The sequence below is a fragment of the Halictus rubicundus genome, unplaced genomic scaffold, assembly GCF_050948215.1.
Source record: "Halictus rubicundus isolate RS-2024b unplaced genomic scaffold, iyHalRubi1_principal scaffold0027, whole genome shotgun sequence".
Classification (NCBI taxonomy): Eukaryota; Metazoa; Arthropoda; class Insecta; order Hymenoptera; family Halictidae; genus Halictus; species Halictus rubicundus.
This window is the reverse complement of record NW_027488568.1, coordinates 1,636,253-1,657,269: the sequence shown is the minus strand read 5'-3', so window position 1 is coordinate 1,657,269 and position 21,017 is coordinate 1,636,253. Positions and strand designations below refer to the sequence as shown.

Below are 21,017 nucleotides of genomic sequence, written 5' to 3'. Positions count from 1 at the left end.
TTCATTTGATTAATCTTACCAGTTACTAACGAGTGGTATTGAATAAAAAAGCTTATTTACAAATCATATTAGTGGCAGGATTCTTCGACCAAACTATAGCAATTGGACAATTGAAAAATTCTAATTGAAAGTTGATAGTACGACGAAGTAGATTTAGATTTACAGTAATTACTGATTTATTAGATAGGAAAACTATGTTCATCCAGACTTTCTGGTTATAAGATTTTACTAAATCGTAGCGTATCCTACATAAAAAATATATAAAACTGTTACGAAATAATCCATTGGTTTTTCATAAAATGAGGACGAAAAAATTAAGCATAGAACAAATTTTGTGCAAATTTTGGAGGAATACGTATTATTTATTCACAGTATTAAAAAGTATAATATAGAAAAGTTTAATACGTTGTCATACTACTTCATACCGTTCTATAATTTCCATGCATTGGAGAATAGTAGGATATTTTATATTTAGCAAAGGAACAAAAGCAATCATCAATTTATTAATATTTTTTTTAAATATCAACTCTTCAGTTCCATTCTTTCAATTAACACGTAATGCTACATTTCGTTTTAAAAATTCGGTATTTAGACGTGGTGTATTTGCAGGAAACCCGTGATTCAAAATCTCTGCTGCAATATTATTTTTTACAGGAAAGCTGTCAAAAATTTATGAAGTACGTTCAGATAAAATTTATAATTATTAAGCGAAATATAAACACTCATTTGCAACAAGTTACAACAAATATACGCTGCGAATGCAACAAAAAGCGACCAATTTCATTTAACATAAAATTGAGAAAATTTTCAGTTCATGGATCTGTAAATAAAATAAAGTTACAATTCAACGTAATTATTTTTACGCTAAAGGCACAATAATTTTTCATAACATCGACAATAATATTTTGAATTATTTAATTATTAATAATCTGCTGCAATTGTTTTTATTACAAATATAGATCAGAAAAGTATTTTACATGATTACGTTGTATTTTATTTTAGATGTTGTTAGGAACTGAATAATTTTTTATTTCCATATTTAAAATATGGTATTAAAATACGATAGTATGTAACATTTATAACGTAATAAGTAAAATTGTACCGTTTTGAGGGATACATGCAACGATTCGATACATCGACACCTTATACAGCTCTTATTTGATGACCCTTTACACCAACCGGTGACACAGAAGGAAATGGGAAAAGAAAATTTCGGAGTAAGAACCAGCAGGTGTACCACTCACCTGTGTCAGCCAAGCTGTTGAGTTTCGTCTGGTAGGTTGTCCGCCCGCTATTGTGGTAGCAAGTGTCCTTTGTTGTATCCCAACCTCGGCACCGCTTTCAATGGCAAGGAAGATAAAGCTACCTAGCAGAGCGTAACCCACGAGGAGGGCACATATCCCTAGGTTTATAATAAAACCTTTCAGGAAGGAGTGCTGGCTAGCCTTGTCCGGCACTCCGCCGAAGCAGAGACACTTCACTTGTCTCGATGGATGTGTTTTCGAGCGGTCCGACGTGGATCTCTTCAAGGACGACGTATTGCCATTATTCGCGGGCTTGAAGCCCTCGTAAGCCCTGTAATGTCTCGCGTTGTCCTTCTCCATCCTCTTTTTTCCCGTCCTGTCGTATCACCTGGTTCTGTCCTCTAACTCACATTTGTCAAACTTGATTGGTATCTCAGCGCGGTCTGTCGTTCGCATTTCTCGGCTCACCTCGCTGATATCGGCCGGTTATCGACAAAAAGGCCCAAAAAGAAGAAAAATACGCAGACAAGCGTGGATCTCTAACCTGTTCGCAGCCCTCCTGTACGGCTAGCCTCGCGTTAATCAGACGGCACGCTACCGGAAATCGAACTTTCCCAAGCTGAAATGTTCCTAAGCACCTTCTCCAGTTCCCGCCCCCGTTCCACTATTATTCATTGTTCACTCAGCTCCCGGTGGCGAATATTAATCGTGTCGGTACGTCAACGTCGGCGGCGGACAGTTCTTTCCTCAACAGTTTTCTTCGTGACCATCGTCGAGATCTGCGCGAGTCTATTCGCGCCGGTCGGGACCCGTTCGCATGATCTGCCGAGTTATCAGATTTTCCAGTGCAGGCAAGTCTCGGTTCGAAACACTCCATTGGACGAGGCCAGCCGTGACAAATTACGAACGGTTTACACAGGAATGTCGAACGCGCCGGAACGGTCTAACATTTTCGACGGAAATTTCGCCGCGCGAAGACAGAGGGCCGTTGTCAGGGTATCGACACCTCGATCGCAGTCACTGTCGATTTTTATTATCCTCGTAGAAAATGGTCGTTCAACGGGTCCGGGATCGCGAGAGGATTTCCCAGGATCGGAGGTTCGATCGCGAGCGGGGCGGGCGCTCCCGTCATTTTTCTAGGGGACTGCCATGCCGTCCTCCGTGGAACGCGTTCCAGAATTCTATAGATAAAATCGATGTTTGAGATATTTGCTAGGATATTAGTTTCTCTTCAGGGCGAGGCGGAGAGTCTCTATGGACACCGGTCCTCTCTTACCTAGAATATTACCCCGCTAAGGGACGCATACGTTTAAGAAATGTTTATGTACGTCCGCGGCAGAGTAATGTTGAGTTTTATTAAAGAATCCACCATTACGCCGGGCATAATGTCCCCCGGTAAGTTCGAACGAGGCGCATCGGCGATCGCATCTCTCCGATCGGGCGGATTCGTTCCGACGGAGGAGATTTATATTTTACAGCGACGTTCCTTGATCGAGCGTATAGCTATTATATCGTCGAACGTGTCCCCGTGCAATTCTAGTCCGAAACCGTTGGCTGAAAGTTTCCTTGCCGTGGATGCACGCGTATCGATCAATCAAATTCGACGCGGCGATAGCAGGGAAAGTCGCATCACCGCGACAACCAGCACTTCTAGTACAAGGTCTCTTTCCCTCTGTTGGCAGGAAAATAGAAACTTAAGGAACAGCGCGGAGTGAATTTCAAGAGTGTCTCCATAAGTCGCTTAAACTTTCTTTCGTAGCAGATGAATGTAAAGCCACCGCGACGGTTCCTGCTATCCCGTCTATCCTTCGTGGTACGCGCAGAGTTAAGAGTAGCGTCGTCGCCGCGAGAGCTGGAGTCGCGAAGACGAAGACGAAGAAGAAGAAGAAGAAGAAGAAGTAGAAGAAGAAGAAGAAGAAGAGGAGTAGAAGGGTGCAGTCGGAGAACGCAACCGACAAAGAAGTGGATGGCAATTTCAAGGCTTCATTCCGACAAACCGGATTTCCAGAATAAGTATTCCCGATGCAAGTCGCGACTGCGTGGTTCCGCTCATCGCTCGAACCTTCTCCGTTTCTCCCATCGCCTTTCTCAGCGTCGTTTTTCCCTTCGTTTCCGCTTTGTTCGTCGACCTGGCAATCCCAATTTAATGCGGACTCGTTCTACCTCCAGGTGAGAACTCGCTGCGAAAAGCCGATTAACACGGTCAGACTTGATCCAGTAATTTGCCTGCGCCTTTCATGCCGTGCCACGCTGTTTTCATTCCGTACGCTCGGCGAATAAATCAGCAAAGCCGCTATGCGACGCGAGACAGGGGCGAGGCAGAGCGAGGCAGAGCGAGGCAGAGCGAGGCGACGCGCGAGCTGCCCCGTCGTTTTCCTTCCGCTCGATCGAGGTAATCTGCAAACAGAAACGAGAAAATAGGATTGGTCGATTGGATTTCACGTTTACTTTTCTTTACAGTACCAGCCCCGCGAGATGTGGCGCGAGAACCATCTCCGATGGAAATGGAACTGACCGTTTCACCGTTCCCATCCTACAAACACCCACCCACCCAACCCCCCTCCCCCGCCAGGCTTCTTCTTCCAATGTTAAGGTAGTTTCGATATTCGAAACAGCGAGGCGTGAAATTTGCAAAGCGAGACATTATCGACGCCGCCGTGTTCGAGATGTGTTTGTGGGACAGGCGATTACGGAACAAAAGACTTAAGAAATATTAGGAAATAATATTCTCCGCATTCGATTATTTAGGAGGCTGTACGCGCCGATAATTATCGAAGTGCTCTAAGTCAAGAATAAAAAAATATTTGACTAATAACCCCAGAATATGCATCCTTCGACACAACATTTTTATCTACGAGTCATAATAAAGAGAAAATAAAGATGTCTGAATTAGGTGAGGAGACCTATTTGTAATATACATTACAATATACGGGGTCGAACTCCCTTTATATAGAGTGGTCCACGCAACTTGCACACCTTGAATATTTCCGTTACTTCCAATAATATGATAGAACTTTTGAAAATTGAAGTGCAAAATAAAACTGTGAAAGAAATAGAAAAAGAATTTGGAAACTCCTAATTGCGCAAATTGCAGCATAACTTCTGTACGTTTAGTAACGACTTTTGTAAGTGAGGATCATCGCCAAACACATGTGCGCCGATTATAACGAAACTTGGCACGTAAGTAGAACACCAAAAAATATTTGACACGTTCTTTTTTTTTTCATAGGTGTCCAGTTTCATGTCACATGGTCTGAAAGTACCTCCAAAGATTGAGAGCGAAAACCCATTTTTCGAAAGTAAAATAATATTAATGAAACTAAAACCAAATATTAAGTATACAAATTCTTGACCCGTTTGTAAGACATACAGTGACGTAACCTGAATAACAAAAGATTATTTGAGCATTATTAAACGTGTGTGCAAATCTTTATTATTGGTATCGCTTTATTCTTTATAAAGCAACTTTTATATTTAATATTTTGTTATATATCCACTTACGATATCCACTTATATCCACTTATCCAGGTATTTTATGACTTACGTTTTGCATCCACTATTTAGGAAAATTTTGTAATTCTTAAGAGGGAGATGGCAAAGGAAGTATTCTGTATTATTCAAAGAGAAATTTTTGTGATTAATAAATAGTATCTCTTGGGACTTACGGACAAATTTTACATTTTTTATGTTTTTGTATGTGAAATGACTTTCTACTCAAACGTACCGCTTGCCTCGTTGTGTCCAGTATACGCACATAAATTATTTAAAGCAGGACGTAAAATTTTTTTGGTTGTAACTCTACAAGTGTGAATTTATAATCTAAATTCTTACTCCTTATCAGTGGCAATAATTCGGTATTACTATTATATTTCAGTAACATCAAGTTTACCATCACGTAACCTGAAAATCGTTTGATTATTAATTTCGAGGAATTAATATTCATATTTTATATAATTAATATTAATATATTTAATTTTTTTCTTATTTATGTTTGTATTTAAAATAATACTAGATATGGCGATACGATGAAGTATAGATTATATCGAGCACTAGTTAAAAATAATATACAGTTGAAAAGTTTTTGACTTTTCAAAAGTCAAAGAGTTCATTTTAATTAAATATTCTTACGTAAATGATTCCTATGACAGATTATGTGTCACAGGTGGGAGGCTGAAGACATTTTACATAATTTAAAAGATAACATTCTCTACATACATTTTTCGTTTGAGTTACAAAATTGATGTTTCTTTTTTTAAAAGAATAGAATATTGACTGTAATCGCACAAAAGTATAAACCCTTCCGAGGTTCTATATGCAACAGTTACTTGAAGTAGAAATATAACTTTTGGATATAGAGCAGGCCTAGGCCTGCAGATCTTTGACGTAAATGGGAATTCGATCAAGCTGTAAAGGTAAGGATTATGGTCGGAGAAAGACTGCAGACCGGTGGTCTATCGTAACTTCATAGGTGTGCTCGAACGTTTCTTATCCTCTCACTGGCCCTATCAAATTTCAAGAAGAATCAGAGATCTGACGCCAACGAGAACGACTCCGATGTGCCCAAGAAGACAGCTGAATTCTGGGTGGACGTGGAACGTGGAATTATCGTGGACGGCCCTTTGGGAAATCGCGTAGAAGTTCCTGGATGTTCCTGTTCCCTCGCGTACATCGAACAGGGTCCTCAAGAACCTTCCACCGGAGAGACCATAATCGACGATCATCCTCGAATCCGCTAATACAGGTCCCAGAAAATCGGACAAAAGGAAGCGGAGGAAGGCCCTGGTCGGATGAAAATGGAAGGAACGACGGCCGGCGGCGTGGCGTGGATACCGAACGAAAAGTCGATTCGTCGTAAGCGGAAACCGTACGATATACTACGTCCTTCGAGCCTTCGACATCCATAAATGCATAGCAAGATCAACTGGTTTAAAGCCCCGGAGTTCTTCATATCCGAGCGTGATTCAGGAGCCGTGGCTGGCTAGATGTTCAGCGATATTTAAATTCGAAGATTCCGCGGAAGCTTTTGTACCTCGTACGAGGATATATAGGAGAGAAGCTCGACGTCACAGTTGAAAACTGAAAACGTTCCTACGGTATTTTTAATACCGTCGTAACATTGAGTTATTGAAATTCTTGGCCGAGCGGAGCCGGGACCGGCGTGGCTACGTTTCGAACGTGACCGATAATAACATCAGTATATTAACAATTATGATAGAGAACTGTCGAAAGATTAGAACTATTCAATTCAGAGTTTAGCGCACGTCCCTCAGAGAAATTCCATCGTACATGTTATTTTAATAATATGCAACATATTAAATACACACGAGATCTGTCAGAAAACGACCTTACGTTGTAGCGGAAAGAAGTTTCACCCCTGGCCAATATTGATGATGTTCCCTTCAAAATATTGTCCTTTGAAAAGACGCAATCTTCTTCGAGCGATGCTTCTACTTATGGAAACACTCTTAAAATTATCTTTAGGAATAACGAATAGATACCTCGTCGCGTTTCGTTTGTTTGCCTCAACGTCAGCAAATCTTTTTCCTTTCAGACGATTTTTCATTTGGGGGAACAACCAGAAATCGCAGGGAGGAGCTATAATATATAGATCAAGTTAAGAGGATTAAAGTGAAAAATAAATAGAAAACAATATAAATAATATAGATTTTGCCGATTAAAATTAACGTGAATCCTAATTGATGAAGTAAATGGATTCTGTATTTCTGGTGTTAAAAATTGTATTGCCTATAGGCCACCCTGCGCGTTGTACTTCTTCATAGTAGTTCCTTCGGTAGTGGCATAATTTACCATTAGTCAGACATCCTCGTATACCAAGTTATACGGTGGCGGGCAAAATAAAGTTTAAATAGTAACAATCACAATTTTTACAAACTGAAATTTTATTTTAAAGCAGCAATGCATTTTTTAACAAATATTTACATCTTGTAAAATAGTGCTACGGTTTGTCAAAATTGGACGGGAACTGGCGAAGTTGCAAAATGGCGTGTTTCATCAGGAACTGTTGAACACTATATATGTATATATCCTTTTTAATATTCATTATGCTCTAAAAATAAGTATAATTAATATAGGCACAGTAATTGGTACCCCCCCCCCCCTCGGTAAATGGGTCCCTTACCCTATTGTCACGTGAATGGGTCACTCATTAAGATTTTATTTCTAATATAAGCACGCATTACCTACGATAGCTCGAAGACCTAGTATATCGCAATGTTAATTACATTGAAAACACAAAGGAAGTGCCTTCAAGAAAAAGAAATCTCTTTCTGTTGCTTTTGTTGCACAAGATTCTACGATGATTTTTTCGCTTTCTAGAGCCACCTAAATTTAGAAAGGCAATTTTGCTTCAATTTTGCAGAACTCGAACAAAAAAAATCACACTATGTTGGACAACTAGGTGTTTTTTACACAGGAAAACAGGCGCTTTCAAATGGTGGTAACGCGATGTATCAAAAACTTTTATCTCTCCCCATGTTATGTCTGGAATTTGAACAAAATTTTTTGTAACTGTCAAAGTCTTCTTTATGACGCTCTAACCATGTTAAAAAGCAACTTAGCTGAACATTTGAAAAAAGCATCTGAAAGTAGAGACTTGAAGCTTTCAAATGATTATTTAACGATATCGATACAATAATTTTTGCCCGACTTATGATCACTTGAAATTGACTCAATTTCTCGGGATCGTAAAGGTGATCCTTTAATTTTTTAAGGAATGTACAAACAAAAGTTCGATATCATTTCATTTTTACAATTTTTTGTCTGACAAAATGAAAATCTAAGATGTTTGTGTTCAATCAAGAGATTATGTGCAATATGCAGGGTGTACAAGGTGTACATTTCCAATCTTTAAATGTACGAAATATGTAAACATTGTCTTATTATTAGACTGCGGACTGTATGCATTTATGATAAAAATGAGAAGGCATAATTTAAAATAGTAAAGACAATAGAAGAATTTAAAAATGCTGCTGTATTATTTTCAGCCTACTGAATACATTTAAAAAAAAAAACAACTTTCTATTTCACTCCGGTTTGTCGCAATTCAGGTAGACGATTTTTATTATGCATAAAGATCCGCAGTCTTCTTATTATCTCGTCCAGCGTCGTATTCAAAATTCTTGTGAGCTGCAGAATTCGATACAGTTAATGCCGCAATTGATTCGTACAAGTCCGAAACGGAACGAACACTGATCACTTGATCTTGAGAAAGATCCCTTTTTAGGAAAGAGGATAGGAGTAGGGATGTTTTGGGGGAAAGTAACAGGAAGGAGATTGGAAGATAAGGCCCAGACGCATAGATATTGGAAGTCCGAAGTGGTAGTGCCAAACGCGAACTTAACAAGGATTGATTAAGAACCTTATCGAATAGGTGAAGTAAAGGGTTAAGCCATCAATATTGTAGATCGGGGTCGTTACGTCAAGAGCGGGACTGATAAGAATTGATTAAGAGCGTTATCTGATAGGGGGAGCAAAGGGCTGAGGCATGAATATTGACGAAGTTGTAATCGTAGCGCCCTATGGAATTTGGATCGGAGAGGAAAGAAAAAAGGGGTTACTTCGGTACTGACAAGGGACATTACCCAAGTGTAACAACACCGATTTTAATGAAATTTATACAGGATATAGTTTGTTGAAAAATATTGGACACGTACTTTTTTTTATCTGCAATGATCCATATCTAGGGAGCGAAAATATCCCCTGAATTAACTACATTCCTCGATCTAAAACATACAAATTAAAAAAAAACCATTGTCCTAGATCTTCTAGTTCTCAAGATATTAGCAAAAATAGAGTTTTCACCCCCCCCCCCCCCTCTACTATACATATCCATATAACCAATTATATTTTTATGTACTTCTCAATAGTTGTAAATAGTTGTTAAAGTTTGAAAAGGTGTTGACGCGAATACTTTATACGCTCTATTTTTATATTTATGTGAATATTGCATTTGTATATTGATTTGTATATTGATATTTGTATATTGATTAATACTGTATTTGGATTTGATCTGTGGGAAACTGGGTAAAATAACTGAAGGACTCCGTAGTAAGTTTCCTCAACACAAGTACATATATTTTAAACCATGTTCAAGGCAGCGTCAAGGCCGCCACAGATCGGAAGTCGTAGTTACTTTTAAATTATTGAGTTGTAACGTAAATATGTTCGGTTGCAAGTATAAAATGTTCTAATTTTAATGACTTATAGTAGCTATGATTAGAAGCCACCTGTAGTCAACAATTTTAGAATTAATTGTAATGTTGTACTTTGTTAATAAATGAAATAAGATCCTGAAGGTAATCGAATTTAATGATACAACACAACAGTTTAGTTTTTTTTTTTATAAAATAGAGGTTAATATTTGTAAGTAACAACATTCAAAATGTTAATTTCGAGCATGTTATACATAGCTTTTACACTGTGCACATTATTATAATATTTCCCTAGTTGTATGTGTCTATATAGTGTGATTACTTGAACTACAATTACGCTTGTTAAAACATATTTCTGGCCTTTTTAGTCATCATTAGACTGGATTTTATGTATTTATGATCAAGAGTACATGACATTTGAAACAGTAGGAAGATTAGAAGAATTTAATATAGAATATGAAATAATATGATCCATGTATTGTTTTCACCTCGCTAAAATTTGGCTCCTATTTGCTGCAACTAAAGAAGAAACATTTTGTCTTTTTGAAAATTTCTCACAGCATCAAATTAGTTGTTATCAAAGAGATTTCATGTAATGGCGCTGGTAAACTCGTAACCGCTGCGACCTAATTGTAACGGGACGTAGTACGTACTACGAAAACCGTAAAATTAAATAGTTTAATTCCCGAAATACCTCTCATATCTTGCCCACCGCCGACAAAGATCTATCCAGTCAATGTAGCACAATTACATTTCGATGGTTCGTTTGTGATTGGACGATGGTGAAAGGCGGTGAACCTTTCAGAATTCGATACCAACGACGAAAGAGCTCTTTCACCGTTCGCCTTCGATCGCTTTTGCCAGTCAGATATTCGAAGAATAATGCTTCGAAGGATTTATCGTTCTCCGACTTCAATCCTATACGGCGGAATCCGAACGAGTTCAAGCCAAAAGCTCCACAACACGCGGCTACGTGTGTATTTGAACAACAAAATTGAACGCGTACATCCATCGAAATCTTTATAGCATCGACAGTACAACTATCGAACGGTACAGCCGATCCGCACGGCCAAAATAGGCCAATGAATTTGAGCGGGTCCGATACTAATTCAATGCTAATTTATCGTCGGAGCTGATCGATCGTTGCGCTCGGTCCTCCTTTTTATCGGCGAAGAAACGAACACCCTTTCGAACAAACTACTGAAGCACGTTCACGACTATAAATCGGTTCCAGCGATGGCCCGGCATGGATCTGACCTCTCCCACTTCCGTTCCGATTTCCAACCCCTCTCCTTTTTCGCTTTACGGCCCGTTTACGGGCTCGCCTACATCCTCATGTAAAAGACTGATTGTTCCTCTCTGTATCTTTTATTGTAAACAATCAAAGAACCAATGATACCGAACTTTATAGCTCATCAAAGCGGTGTTCGGGTAGCGGTGGTTTTATGGAGATACGATATAATGCGTGGTTATCATTCTTGTCAATAGTTATTACTGATCACGTTGAACAAATATTGGCCGATAAAAGTTTTACGAGACATGCGCTTTGCTAAAGCGAAAGTGGTGAAATTACAATACATATATGTGGTACGAATATACAGGATGTTCAACTACAGGTGGGAGAAAATGTAAGGGGTGGTTCTTCATGACAATATAAAGCGAAAATGAAGATTAAAAACTTTCAATTTCGGCCACATTTTTCAGTTATTAACTCCGTTCAATAATTCAGTTATTAATATGTACATTTTTATGAATACTTGCACTTGCGAGGATTTCATTAAATATTTATGGACATAATGGTTATATACAAACCATTTTATAGTGATCACGAGTGAATTACTTATGTGAGCTTGAAAGTACATTGAAAAGGCATTGATCCCTTCTAGTCGATAATTCCATAGGGCTGATATTAGACATGCCCTTGTGGATTTTAAAGAGTAGACAGGTTCAATGTCGTTCAACGATTAATTTCTAAATCCTTAAAACATTTTCATCTCGCTGGGGCCTCAAATGGGAACCAATTTAGGCATGTATTTGTTATTCGATACGTGACTGTCGCGCGCCTCTATGACGTACACCACGGACACCTGTGTTGGTCGGGTTGCTGCATTTTTGGCTGCATTTCAATTGTTAATAACTAAAAGATGTAGCCGAATATCGGCATACATTATATTGTCATGGAGAACCAGCTCTTAAATTTTCTCGCACCTGTATTCGAATACCCTGTATTACACAGTGGATCAGAACAGTATTGATGAACTTAGTTTTTTTTCTGGTGTTATGCATGTTCAACCAGTAGCATAATAATACAATTTATGTAGATGTTTAAGTACTTCACTCTATGTAGGAATAATATGCTGCTGTAGAAACGTTAATAGTTTGCCATTAAAAAGTGTTGTACAAATAGAAAAAAATGTATTGGTACACTCGATTTATCTGTTACAGGAAATTTTGAATCGAACAATCAGAAGATAATCGCTCATTAATTATTAGGATAGAAAAACAGTTTGTAGTTTGAGAGAAATTTATAATCTTTCTCCAATTATTTTGTTACGTTTTAGTATGACATAGTGTAATTACAAAAAGTAACAAGATGGCTAATAAACGAGACTCATTATCGTCTGTACTGTCAAATGTAGAATATAATAGTATAATAATGTACAAAGGCCAACAGTATAAAACTGTAGGAGAAAAGAGAATGCCACAGGCAAGAGCAACGACTACAAGAGAAATAATAATTATAGTACTCCACAAAGCATAATAAGGCTGCGAAGTAATAAAGAATAAAAGCACTTCTTCACTGTATTGTGGTCAGCAAGGAAAAAGCAAATCCAGCCATGCAAACGGAAAATACGAGTTTTGAAAAATCGATTTAAAAAATGTACTATGAAGTCCAACGATTACAGTGTTATTAAGGGCCAAGGGTAGTCACATGACTTTTTCTGAGTCAGCAGGTCGGTAACTGCTGTATAATTTCCGTTCACAGTCTTGGTCTTGATCCCGCGGGTCATAAGTCTGTGACTAAACTTGTAACATTTTTTGCTGTGTATTATCGATACCATGATTTCTGACGCCAGAAACGTGCTTCAAGTTTTTGGCTTTATTTCGCAGAGAATCAAGACAAAACACAGCTCAATTTGAAGGTGGAGATATTTTCTAGCTCGCGCTACCTTCGATTTCATCCAGAAAACTCATCCAACGGCATAAAAATGCTTGGATTCCGAGGCACGCACATCATCAATTTTTGACCTATTTCTAATACTTATATCACAAAATATCTGCATACTCTCGTCAGCTCATGACCAGCGCGCGCTGCATTGAACCTTCCTCTTTCAAATGAGCCCCTTCCCAGTGAAAAATATTCTTATATAAGGACGAAAAGTTGAGGCACGTAATGCCATTTTTCGCCTAATTTTGTCGGTAACGTGGTCACTCTAGCTTATCGCGAATCTACGAAGTCTTGGCCCTTAAGAGGGTCGCCTTGCCGCCTTGATGACTCGATATAACCGCACATACATAGAAGAAACCCATACACGTACACGAAACTTCTAAGAGTCGCGCGGGCTCAAATTGATGTTTCAATATAGCAACGAGCAATTCAGAAGTGGTCAATTTTGTTTTCTAAAAGTCCAATGTAGGACTATACGGTTTCCAAAATGCCTATTTGTACGTTATCGTGGAGTAATATGTAATATTCGGCGGCATACTGTCTGTTACGAGGCGTCTGAAACTGCACCTCGCGGTTCCGACATTTTTCACTATTAGCTCCACCATGACTGTCAGGCCTCTTAAACGTTGTAGAAAATTTGGTTACTGATAGAAGGGTTAGTGGGTTGATTGACGCGGGAATTTTATATGTTTCGCATAAATTTCAACTACATATTTCATATAAATGAAACCGATCAACATCATTAATAGCAAATATTAGTTACTTTATAATGAAGTTATCGCCTTACACTATAATCCAGTTATTTTCAGCACTGATAAATTGATATTCAGTGTCATGACAATCATTTCAATAATTCTGTAGCGCCGATCATCAATGATCTCCATGGTGTTAATCTTTTGTCAGTTGAATGTCCCCTCTGAGGCACCCCTAAAAATGCCAACATTATAATTCAAAGCATACATTACTAAATGTCTTTGTGTTTAATAAATTGCTAAACATCTAATACGAAGTAAAACACCACTCAATTTCATATGCACAGAATGAAAAAGATCGCATGTGACGAAAATATTCTAGATCCAATGAAATGTCCGAACTCTGAAGTCCAAACAGCTTCGAACGCAAAAGCTAATGTATCACGCAAAGAGGAAACTGTTACAACACATTCAACAGATTATTATCTCAATATTCATTCAATCTGTGCCACAGCTTTAATAGCACGTTTCGCTGCTCCTCCAAAGGGGACCATTCGACCACATTTCCTTAACTCTCCAAATTGTTTCCCACGCAGTCTGTCTTCGGGCCTGATAATATATCGTGACATGGTCAACCTTAAAATTGCACCTCGGCCACGTTTCATCCGGGAACGTTCATTCTCGGAGATTGCACCGCAGCTGGCTCGTACATTAGCATTTATAACCAATTCTCGGGAAGAATCGAGAGATAACTGGCTCAGAAAGTCAAGTGCACGGGTCCACCCCCCCCCCCCCCCCCGCCCCCGATTGGCATCTTGGTCGTTGAGGATCACGGATGTGCGGGTTTAATAGGGGGTTGGCGACTTGTCGATGGTCACGGGGGGCTGAAAACGGGCGAACAGGGTCGGTCCTAAGGGTACGGCATGGGAGGGGAACGATGGGAAAGGGGCGGTTAGTGTGAAATGCAATTTTTCCATTTGGCGCTCTCTCCGGCGCGGCGCGGCGCGGCGCGGCGTGGCACGGCGACGGGAGAACCACCTGTGCTCGTCTCAGCGACTTTTAAATTCGTACCATTGTCGATTCTATTTGCTGAAAAATGTTTATTCAATTCCGTTTACCGTCACTGCAAGATATTTACCCGCTCGCTTTTGCTCGAACAGCCCCATCGCACCACTACAGGCAATGGAAATTGGATGAGGTCGAGATGCGAGGCGGATGCCGCGGTGGTCTGGGGTGCTGCGACAGGAGGGAGAGAGAAAGAGAGAGAGAGAGAGGTGCTGGGAGTGGCCGAGGATGAAAGAGACCGCGATAATTTCTCGCTAAGCAAAGTGGAACAAATTTTCCGGCAAATAAAGCACTGCCAGGTAAGTGTTAAAACGGTTTTGGTTTATGAGTGGGAGATATGACGTTTTAAACCCCTGCCTGCTGACTGTGCTAATTCGATATTGGCGAAGGCAATATTTCTTACCGCGTGTGCGTCCAGACTGACACGGTCACATTCATTTCGTTGGGAACGTGGACGCACATTATGTGGATTTCATTCTGCTAGTCGGACATGCAGGGGCCGGGATTAATCCTGCCCTCGGTAGAAAATATTCCATCAACATCGTGAACATCGTTGTTGAACAAATGATTTCAGCGTATGTTAAAAATGAAAAATAGGACACACGGTGTTTCGAAACATGTGGGCATAATTTCGGGGATGACTTCAATAAAATGAAAAAAAACAAATTTCTGAGAGCTCTATTCCGAATTATAGCCGTCTTTGTATTGTACCTGTTATGATATCATCTCCTCCACGTTTATACAATTTTGGGACACCCTGCAGACGAATGGAATAAAATAGTTTAGGAAATGTTAAAAATGTGTTTCAGAGAACGGTTGACTTGAGACTTGTAGTTCTCTTGAGGGTTTTCTTCGTCGCGATTAGTACTATACGATGCAATAAAGATCAATTTTGACCTTCAAAAAGGGGTCAAGGTCAATTTTGAGGTCCGTTTTTTTAACAGATCTCCACCTATCCAGAAGTGCAGAATATTGGTCGTAACATATAATTTTGGAACATTCTGTACGTTTGGCGTGTGCGACAAAGTTTGTAGAGGTCGAACACATCGAAGAATAAAAGTTCTGCGATGTTGTATCTTTTCTATTTTGGCAATTACCCGATTCCTGTTTCGCAATGATCGTATACCGAATAAGAGTTACAGGAACGGGATAATAGGAAGGCATACAAAAATCTTCGTATAAGAAGGGAATTCAAAGTCGATCAAGGATCCTCGAGGAACTTGGAGAGTTTACAGCATCTACTCCGTCTTGTAAGTAGCCCGAGCGGAAACACCTCGTTACTTCAAGTGCTTGCATTTGTAACTTTTTACAAAAGTCTATTCGGTTACCCTTACAACCATTCCCGCAAGAACCAAACGTGATGAAACGCTGTTGGACGGCGCGGCGGTTGGGAAGCCGCCTGCAAAAAGGAACCACGCGCGGACAAATAACGACGATACATTCCCCGCAGCTGTTCGCCAAACTTTATCACCATCATTTCTCCTTACACACGCGCGTATCTGCATTCGTGTCGCGGCGAGTTACACGTGTAGAACAGCCTGCACGCAGCCACGGCGTTAACTTAAGCCGGTGCGATGTCCTGGAAGGATATCGTAAGTTGCAGACAATTTTCCACCGGTACATGTGACGGCTTCTCTTATCGAGCCGCTCAACGGGAATACGAGAAACTGCGAGGCGATGGAAACAGATATCTACTATTAAGAATTAGATTTCTAAAGACGATCGAATGCCATGAACGGCACGTTTGACAATTCGTATTATACAGTAGATTCAAAATATTGAACCCCTTAACTTGTACGCTCGAGTTAATTCGAGCGCGCTAAACAGGCCAAATTGTGCACACTCGAGATAATTCGAGCGGCGTTGTATTTTATGCTGCTATAATTTTTCACACTCGAATATAATCGAGAATTGAAAATAACAATGTGAAAGCAAAGAAAAAAAATCGTTTTATTGATATTTATCATTTACATGGGATTGTAAGCTATAACACTTATTTATTCAAGAATAAAATATAACCTTTTTCCATGGAACAAGAGTGCAGTATATCAAAAATTGATTCTTCTTGGCCGGTTTTTGTTAAAAAAAACTGTGCGTTAGGGAGTTAAACACTAAATTTCCAATCCTCCAGAAATTGCCAATGTTTGAACTATGATAATTTCATTAAAAAAAATAGTACGTTGCTACACCCGTCAAAAAAAATTAAAGGATTACCTCTACGATGATCAATTTCAAGGGATTATAACTCGAGCAAAAATTATTGTATCGATATCGTTAAATGATCATGTTAAAGCTTCAAGTCTCTACTTTCAGATGCTTGTTTCAAATTTTTCGCTAAGTTGCTTTTTAACATAGTCATAGTGTGACGAGGTTTGACACGAAAAGATACTCGTATTCCCCGCCATAATTGTGCGTGTAGGTGGCGCGATATGCGTTAGAGTGAAGTGCGTCCCTCTATGCTTTCGTGTGTGTTCTTTTCTGTTCGTTCGTCACTGTACGTAGCCTATAAGTGTAGCACGTGTATAAGCCCATATGAAATAAACCATTTATTCATTGTTGTTAAACCCTAACATAGTGTTTGAAGAAGACTTTGACAGTTACAAAGAAATTTGTTTAAATTCCAGACATCACATGGGGAGAAATACATTTTTTCGATAAATCGCGTTACCATCATTTGAATGCGCTTGTTTTCTTATGCAAAAATCCAGTTGTCGAACATAGTGCGATTTTTTTTCTTCGAGTTCTGCAATACTACGTATCACGAATATTTCAATTAACATCAATATAATTGTGAATGTTATGGATTTATGACAAAACTAAACTATGAAGACATTACAAGAATTTGTGCATGTTGTGACATTATTTTTGACATAGTAAAATTCTGAACAGAAGAGATACATTATCATTGAACTTATGCCCAAACGACATAAAAAATAAATTATGTACAATCGAGAATAGAATATTTTTATTTTGCATAAAGCTCCGCGATCCAGAGTTGGGCAGTATCCGATGAAAAATTTATTTGAAGCGCCTTCGGATACAAATTCTCTGTTCTTTTGTTTCTATTCGAAGTCGGATGAATCGCGAGAAGTTATTTGTATCTTTATTCGACGAGCGTCTGGTTTCGAGATTTGTATTCGACGTGCCTCCGGATGATTTTCTGGCTACGTCAGAATTTATTCGGATGGTCGATTGCAACGCCCCCATTTATTCGACGGATTTATTTGTAGATACTCGGCGTCCGCCGACCATCCGAACGATTTTGGGCGTCGAATAAAAATTAATTTCAGAATGTATTCGAAGGCAGATGTCGCGGCGAAATTTATTCGTAACTTTTATTCGATATCCGAAGCTCGATGTGGCCAGACGATTTATTTGAGGATTTATTCGGGACGAGTATTTGGCAGAGATGAAAATGAAATGTATCTTTTATTCGAAATTGTATTCGATGGTCGGATGGCCGACTTTTTTATCCGACGTTGCCAAGCCATAATACGTAAATACGTACCACGGTACAATGACTACCATTAATAACACTGTCCAACACGAAAAAAATTTTGCAATACCTGTTGGGTGATTCTTATACACTTTGTCATCCTAAAACCGAATCTGAAAGTAGAATTGCTCCATCACGCAACGTTTTCGAAAAATTTTGGTTTTTGTAAAAATGCCCGATTTTGATACGAAACGACGTGTTACGCAAAAACTAAACACGCGAGAAAGTTCAAATTTGAGTCAAGAGATAGAGGGGACTCTCCTCTACATATTCATATAGTCAATTATATTTTTATGTACTTCCTAATAGTTGTAAATGGTTGTTAAAGTTTGAAAATGTGCCGACGCGGGTACTTTGTACGCTCTATTTTTGTATTTATGTGAAAAATCCTTTATCTAGCAGGAATTTACTATACAGGAATGCATTCTACAGACATTTCTGGTAAAGAAACCATTCACGAAAAGTATTTGGTTCCCTTAATGTACGAGAAGGATCAGAAAATGTTAATTGACAGCGTGTGCGCGACGCGTTCGCGCCAGACGGCCATTGCAGCCTTTTCGCGACTCGCCAGGGCCGTCGCTATGCGTAGTCGACGTTGGTACCACTCAAGTATGTCTTTGCTTACTATGCTTAATTAAATACATTTTTTTTTTGTCTTTTTGGGTGCCAATCATTACAAAAGATTATAAAAATACGAGTTATATTCACATGTCATTGTGGAAATGCTTAATAAAGAAAATTGAATACAAAAACTTACCTATTTCTGATGTAAACAAATTAAAAATGTTTCCGCCTTGCTTGACGCTTGTTCCTGGTATCCCGATTTTCAATAATAAGTGTCCAGCAGTAATCAGCAAGCATCGCACATAAGTCTTTTCCTTTGTAACGTTTTTCCATTGTTGAAATATCTTGATGAAACCGTTCTCCATGTTCATCACTCACGTCACCGAGGTTTGCAGGAAAAAAGTCTAAATGCGAATGTAAGAAATGCATTTTTAACGACATGTTGCATCCTAGCTTTTCACAATTTTTCAGAAGTTTATTCACTATGGATACATAGTTTTCTGATTTTTGTTTCCCAAGGAAATTTTCGATTGTTTCCACAAATGAAGTCCATACTCGTTTTTCTAATTTATTTAATTTTTTATTAAAATTTGTGTCATTAATTAACTTTCTTATTTGGGGTCCGATAAATATGCCTTCTTTTATTTTGGCGTCAGAAATCGTCGGAAATTTAGTTTTTAAATATTCGAATGCAGGCCCAGTTTTGTCCATAGCTTTGACAAAATTTTTCATTATGCCTAATTTTATGTGTAACGGTGGCAAAATCACGTTCTCTGATTCAACAAGATATTCATGTTTTATATTTTTTGTTCCTGGAATTAATTTTTTTCGTTGTGGCCAATCTTTCTTCTGGTAATGTTGATTTCTTGCTCTGCTATCCCACTCGCAAAGGAAGCAGCAATATTTTGTATATCCGGTTTGAAGGCCGAGTAATATTGCTATTACTTTTAAATCTGCACAAATTTTCCACTTACATTTGTTATATTTGATTTTACATAATAAAGTCTTCATAGATTCATAGCATTCTTTCATTGTTGTTGAATATGCAACGGGGATGGAAGGATATATGTTTCCTATATGCAGTAATACAACTTTTAAACTTGATTTCGATGAATCAATAAATAGCCGCCATTCGGTTGGAACATGTTCAAAACCTAATGTTCTTGAAAGTGAATTTATGTCACTACAAATGCATAGGTCATCGGACATACAAAAATATTGCTGCAATGTATGCTGCCGGGTTCTGAAGTAGGTGATTTTCGTTGTATTGTCCAATAAATTCCACTCTTGTAGTCGCGATCCTAAAAGTTCTGCCTGGTCTTTCGTTAAATTTAAATCTCTTACGAGATCATTGAGATCTGACTGCGTTATTAAATGTGGTTCTTTTGAATAAATTGCAGTATATTCTTCACCTTCTTTTTTTTTCTCCTTTTTCTTCTTTTTGTTTTTCTTCTTCTTCGGTAGAGTAAAATGCCTCAGGTATCATTGCAGGAGGTTTAGGCACAGGGAATTCTTCCGAATGCATAACTGGCCGAATAGCAGAAGATACATTCGGATACACCATTTTTTTCTTTCCTTTTGCGTTGAACCCACATGTTTTGGTTAAACAAAAATAACAATCTGTCACGTGATTTGTAGGCTCCGTCCATATCATTGGTATTGCGAAAGGCATTTGCTTTGTATCACGTCTCATCCACGCTAGAAGACCCGAGGCACAACGCTGGCAGGAAGTATGAGGAGCCCAATATTTATCCTGATCCCCAAGTTTACATTGAAAATAATTTTCATATGCAAATTTTAATGTAGGAGTTATATTTCTGCATTTTGATTTTACAACAAATTCACCACAAATATAACAGAAAGAGTCCGGCAGATTTGTACACCTTCGCGACATTGTATTATGTAAAATAATATCAATAAATAAATATATAAATATATATATATAAAATACACACACGCACACTACACTATTAAAATACACTACTAACGTAAGCTACTAAAATACATATATTATATGTACAAAAACTAAAATACTATAAATAACTATAAAGTTTTTTATAACGTTTTATCGCGCAGAAATGCAGATTTAAAATGCTTAACACGACTGACTTCGACAAATTTCAAACCGAAACTGAGCTCAGACATACGAAATTTTCTTACAAACTGCAGCCTACAGACTACAAAATAGTTACAATGAAAGGAAAGACAGCAATGCGGTGACTGGAGTATTTTATTTTCAGTAATTGTTGTCTTATCTTTATAACTGTAATACCAATGGACATTCAAGATTCTTCCGATTAAATTAAGTCCAAACACTATGTAAATGGGACTATTTTTATCGATTTTATTGATCGAAGTACACAATTAATTAATTAATTAACTATATTAAATCGATAAAATGTCGCGAAAGTGTATAAATCAGCCGGACTGTTTTTGTTATATTCATGACGAAATTATTTTAAAATCAAAACAAGGAATGCAGTTCCAGCATTAATCTTTCATCAAGATATTTCAACAATGGAAAAACGTTACAAAGGAAAAGACTTATCGATGATAAAAGACTCAGCGATGCTTGCTGATTACTGCTGGACACTTATTATTGAAAATCGGGATACC

At 38.4% G+C, this 21,017-nt stretch overlaps 1 protein-coding gene across 1 annotated transcript in view; it reads right to left on the bottom strand.

The window, feature by feature from the left end:
- Nucleotides 1–2,880, bottom strand: part of LOC143363184 (potassium channel subfamily K member 6-like) — a 157,448-nt gene extending 154,568 nt beyond the window's left edge. Inside the window, exon 1 of the mRNA XM_076803782.1 lies at nt 1,245–2,880. Within this exon, the coding sequence (XP_076659897.1) occupies nt 1,245–1,604 (360 nt within the window). The 5' untranslated portion in view covers nt 1,605–2,880. The remainder of the gene's footprint in view (nt 1–1,244) is intronic.
- Between the last annotated feature and the right edge of the window lie 18,137 nt (nt 2,881–21,017).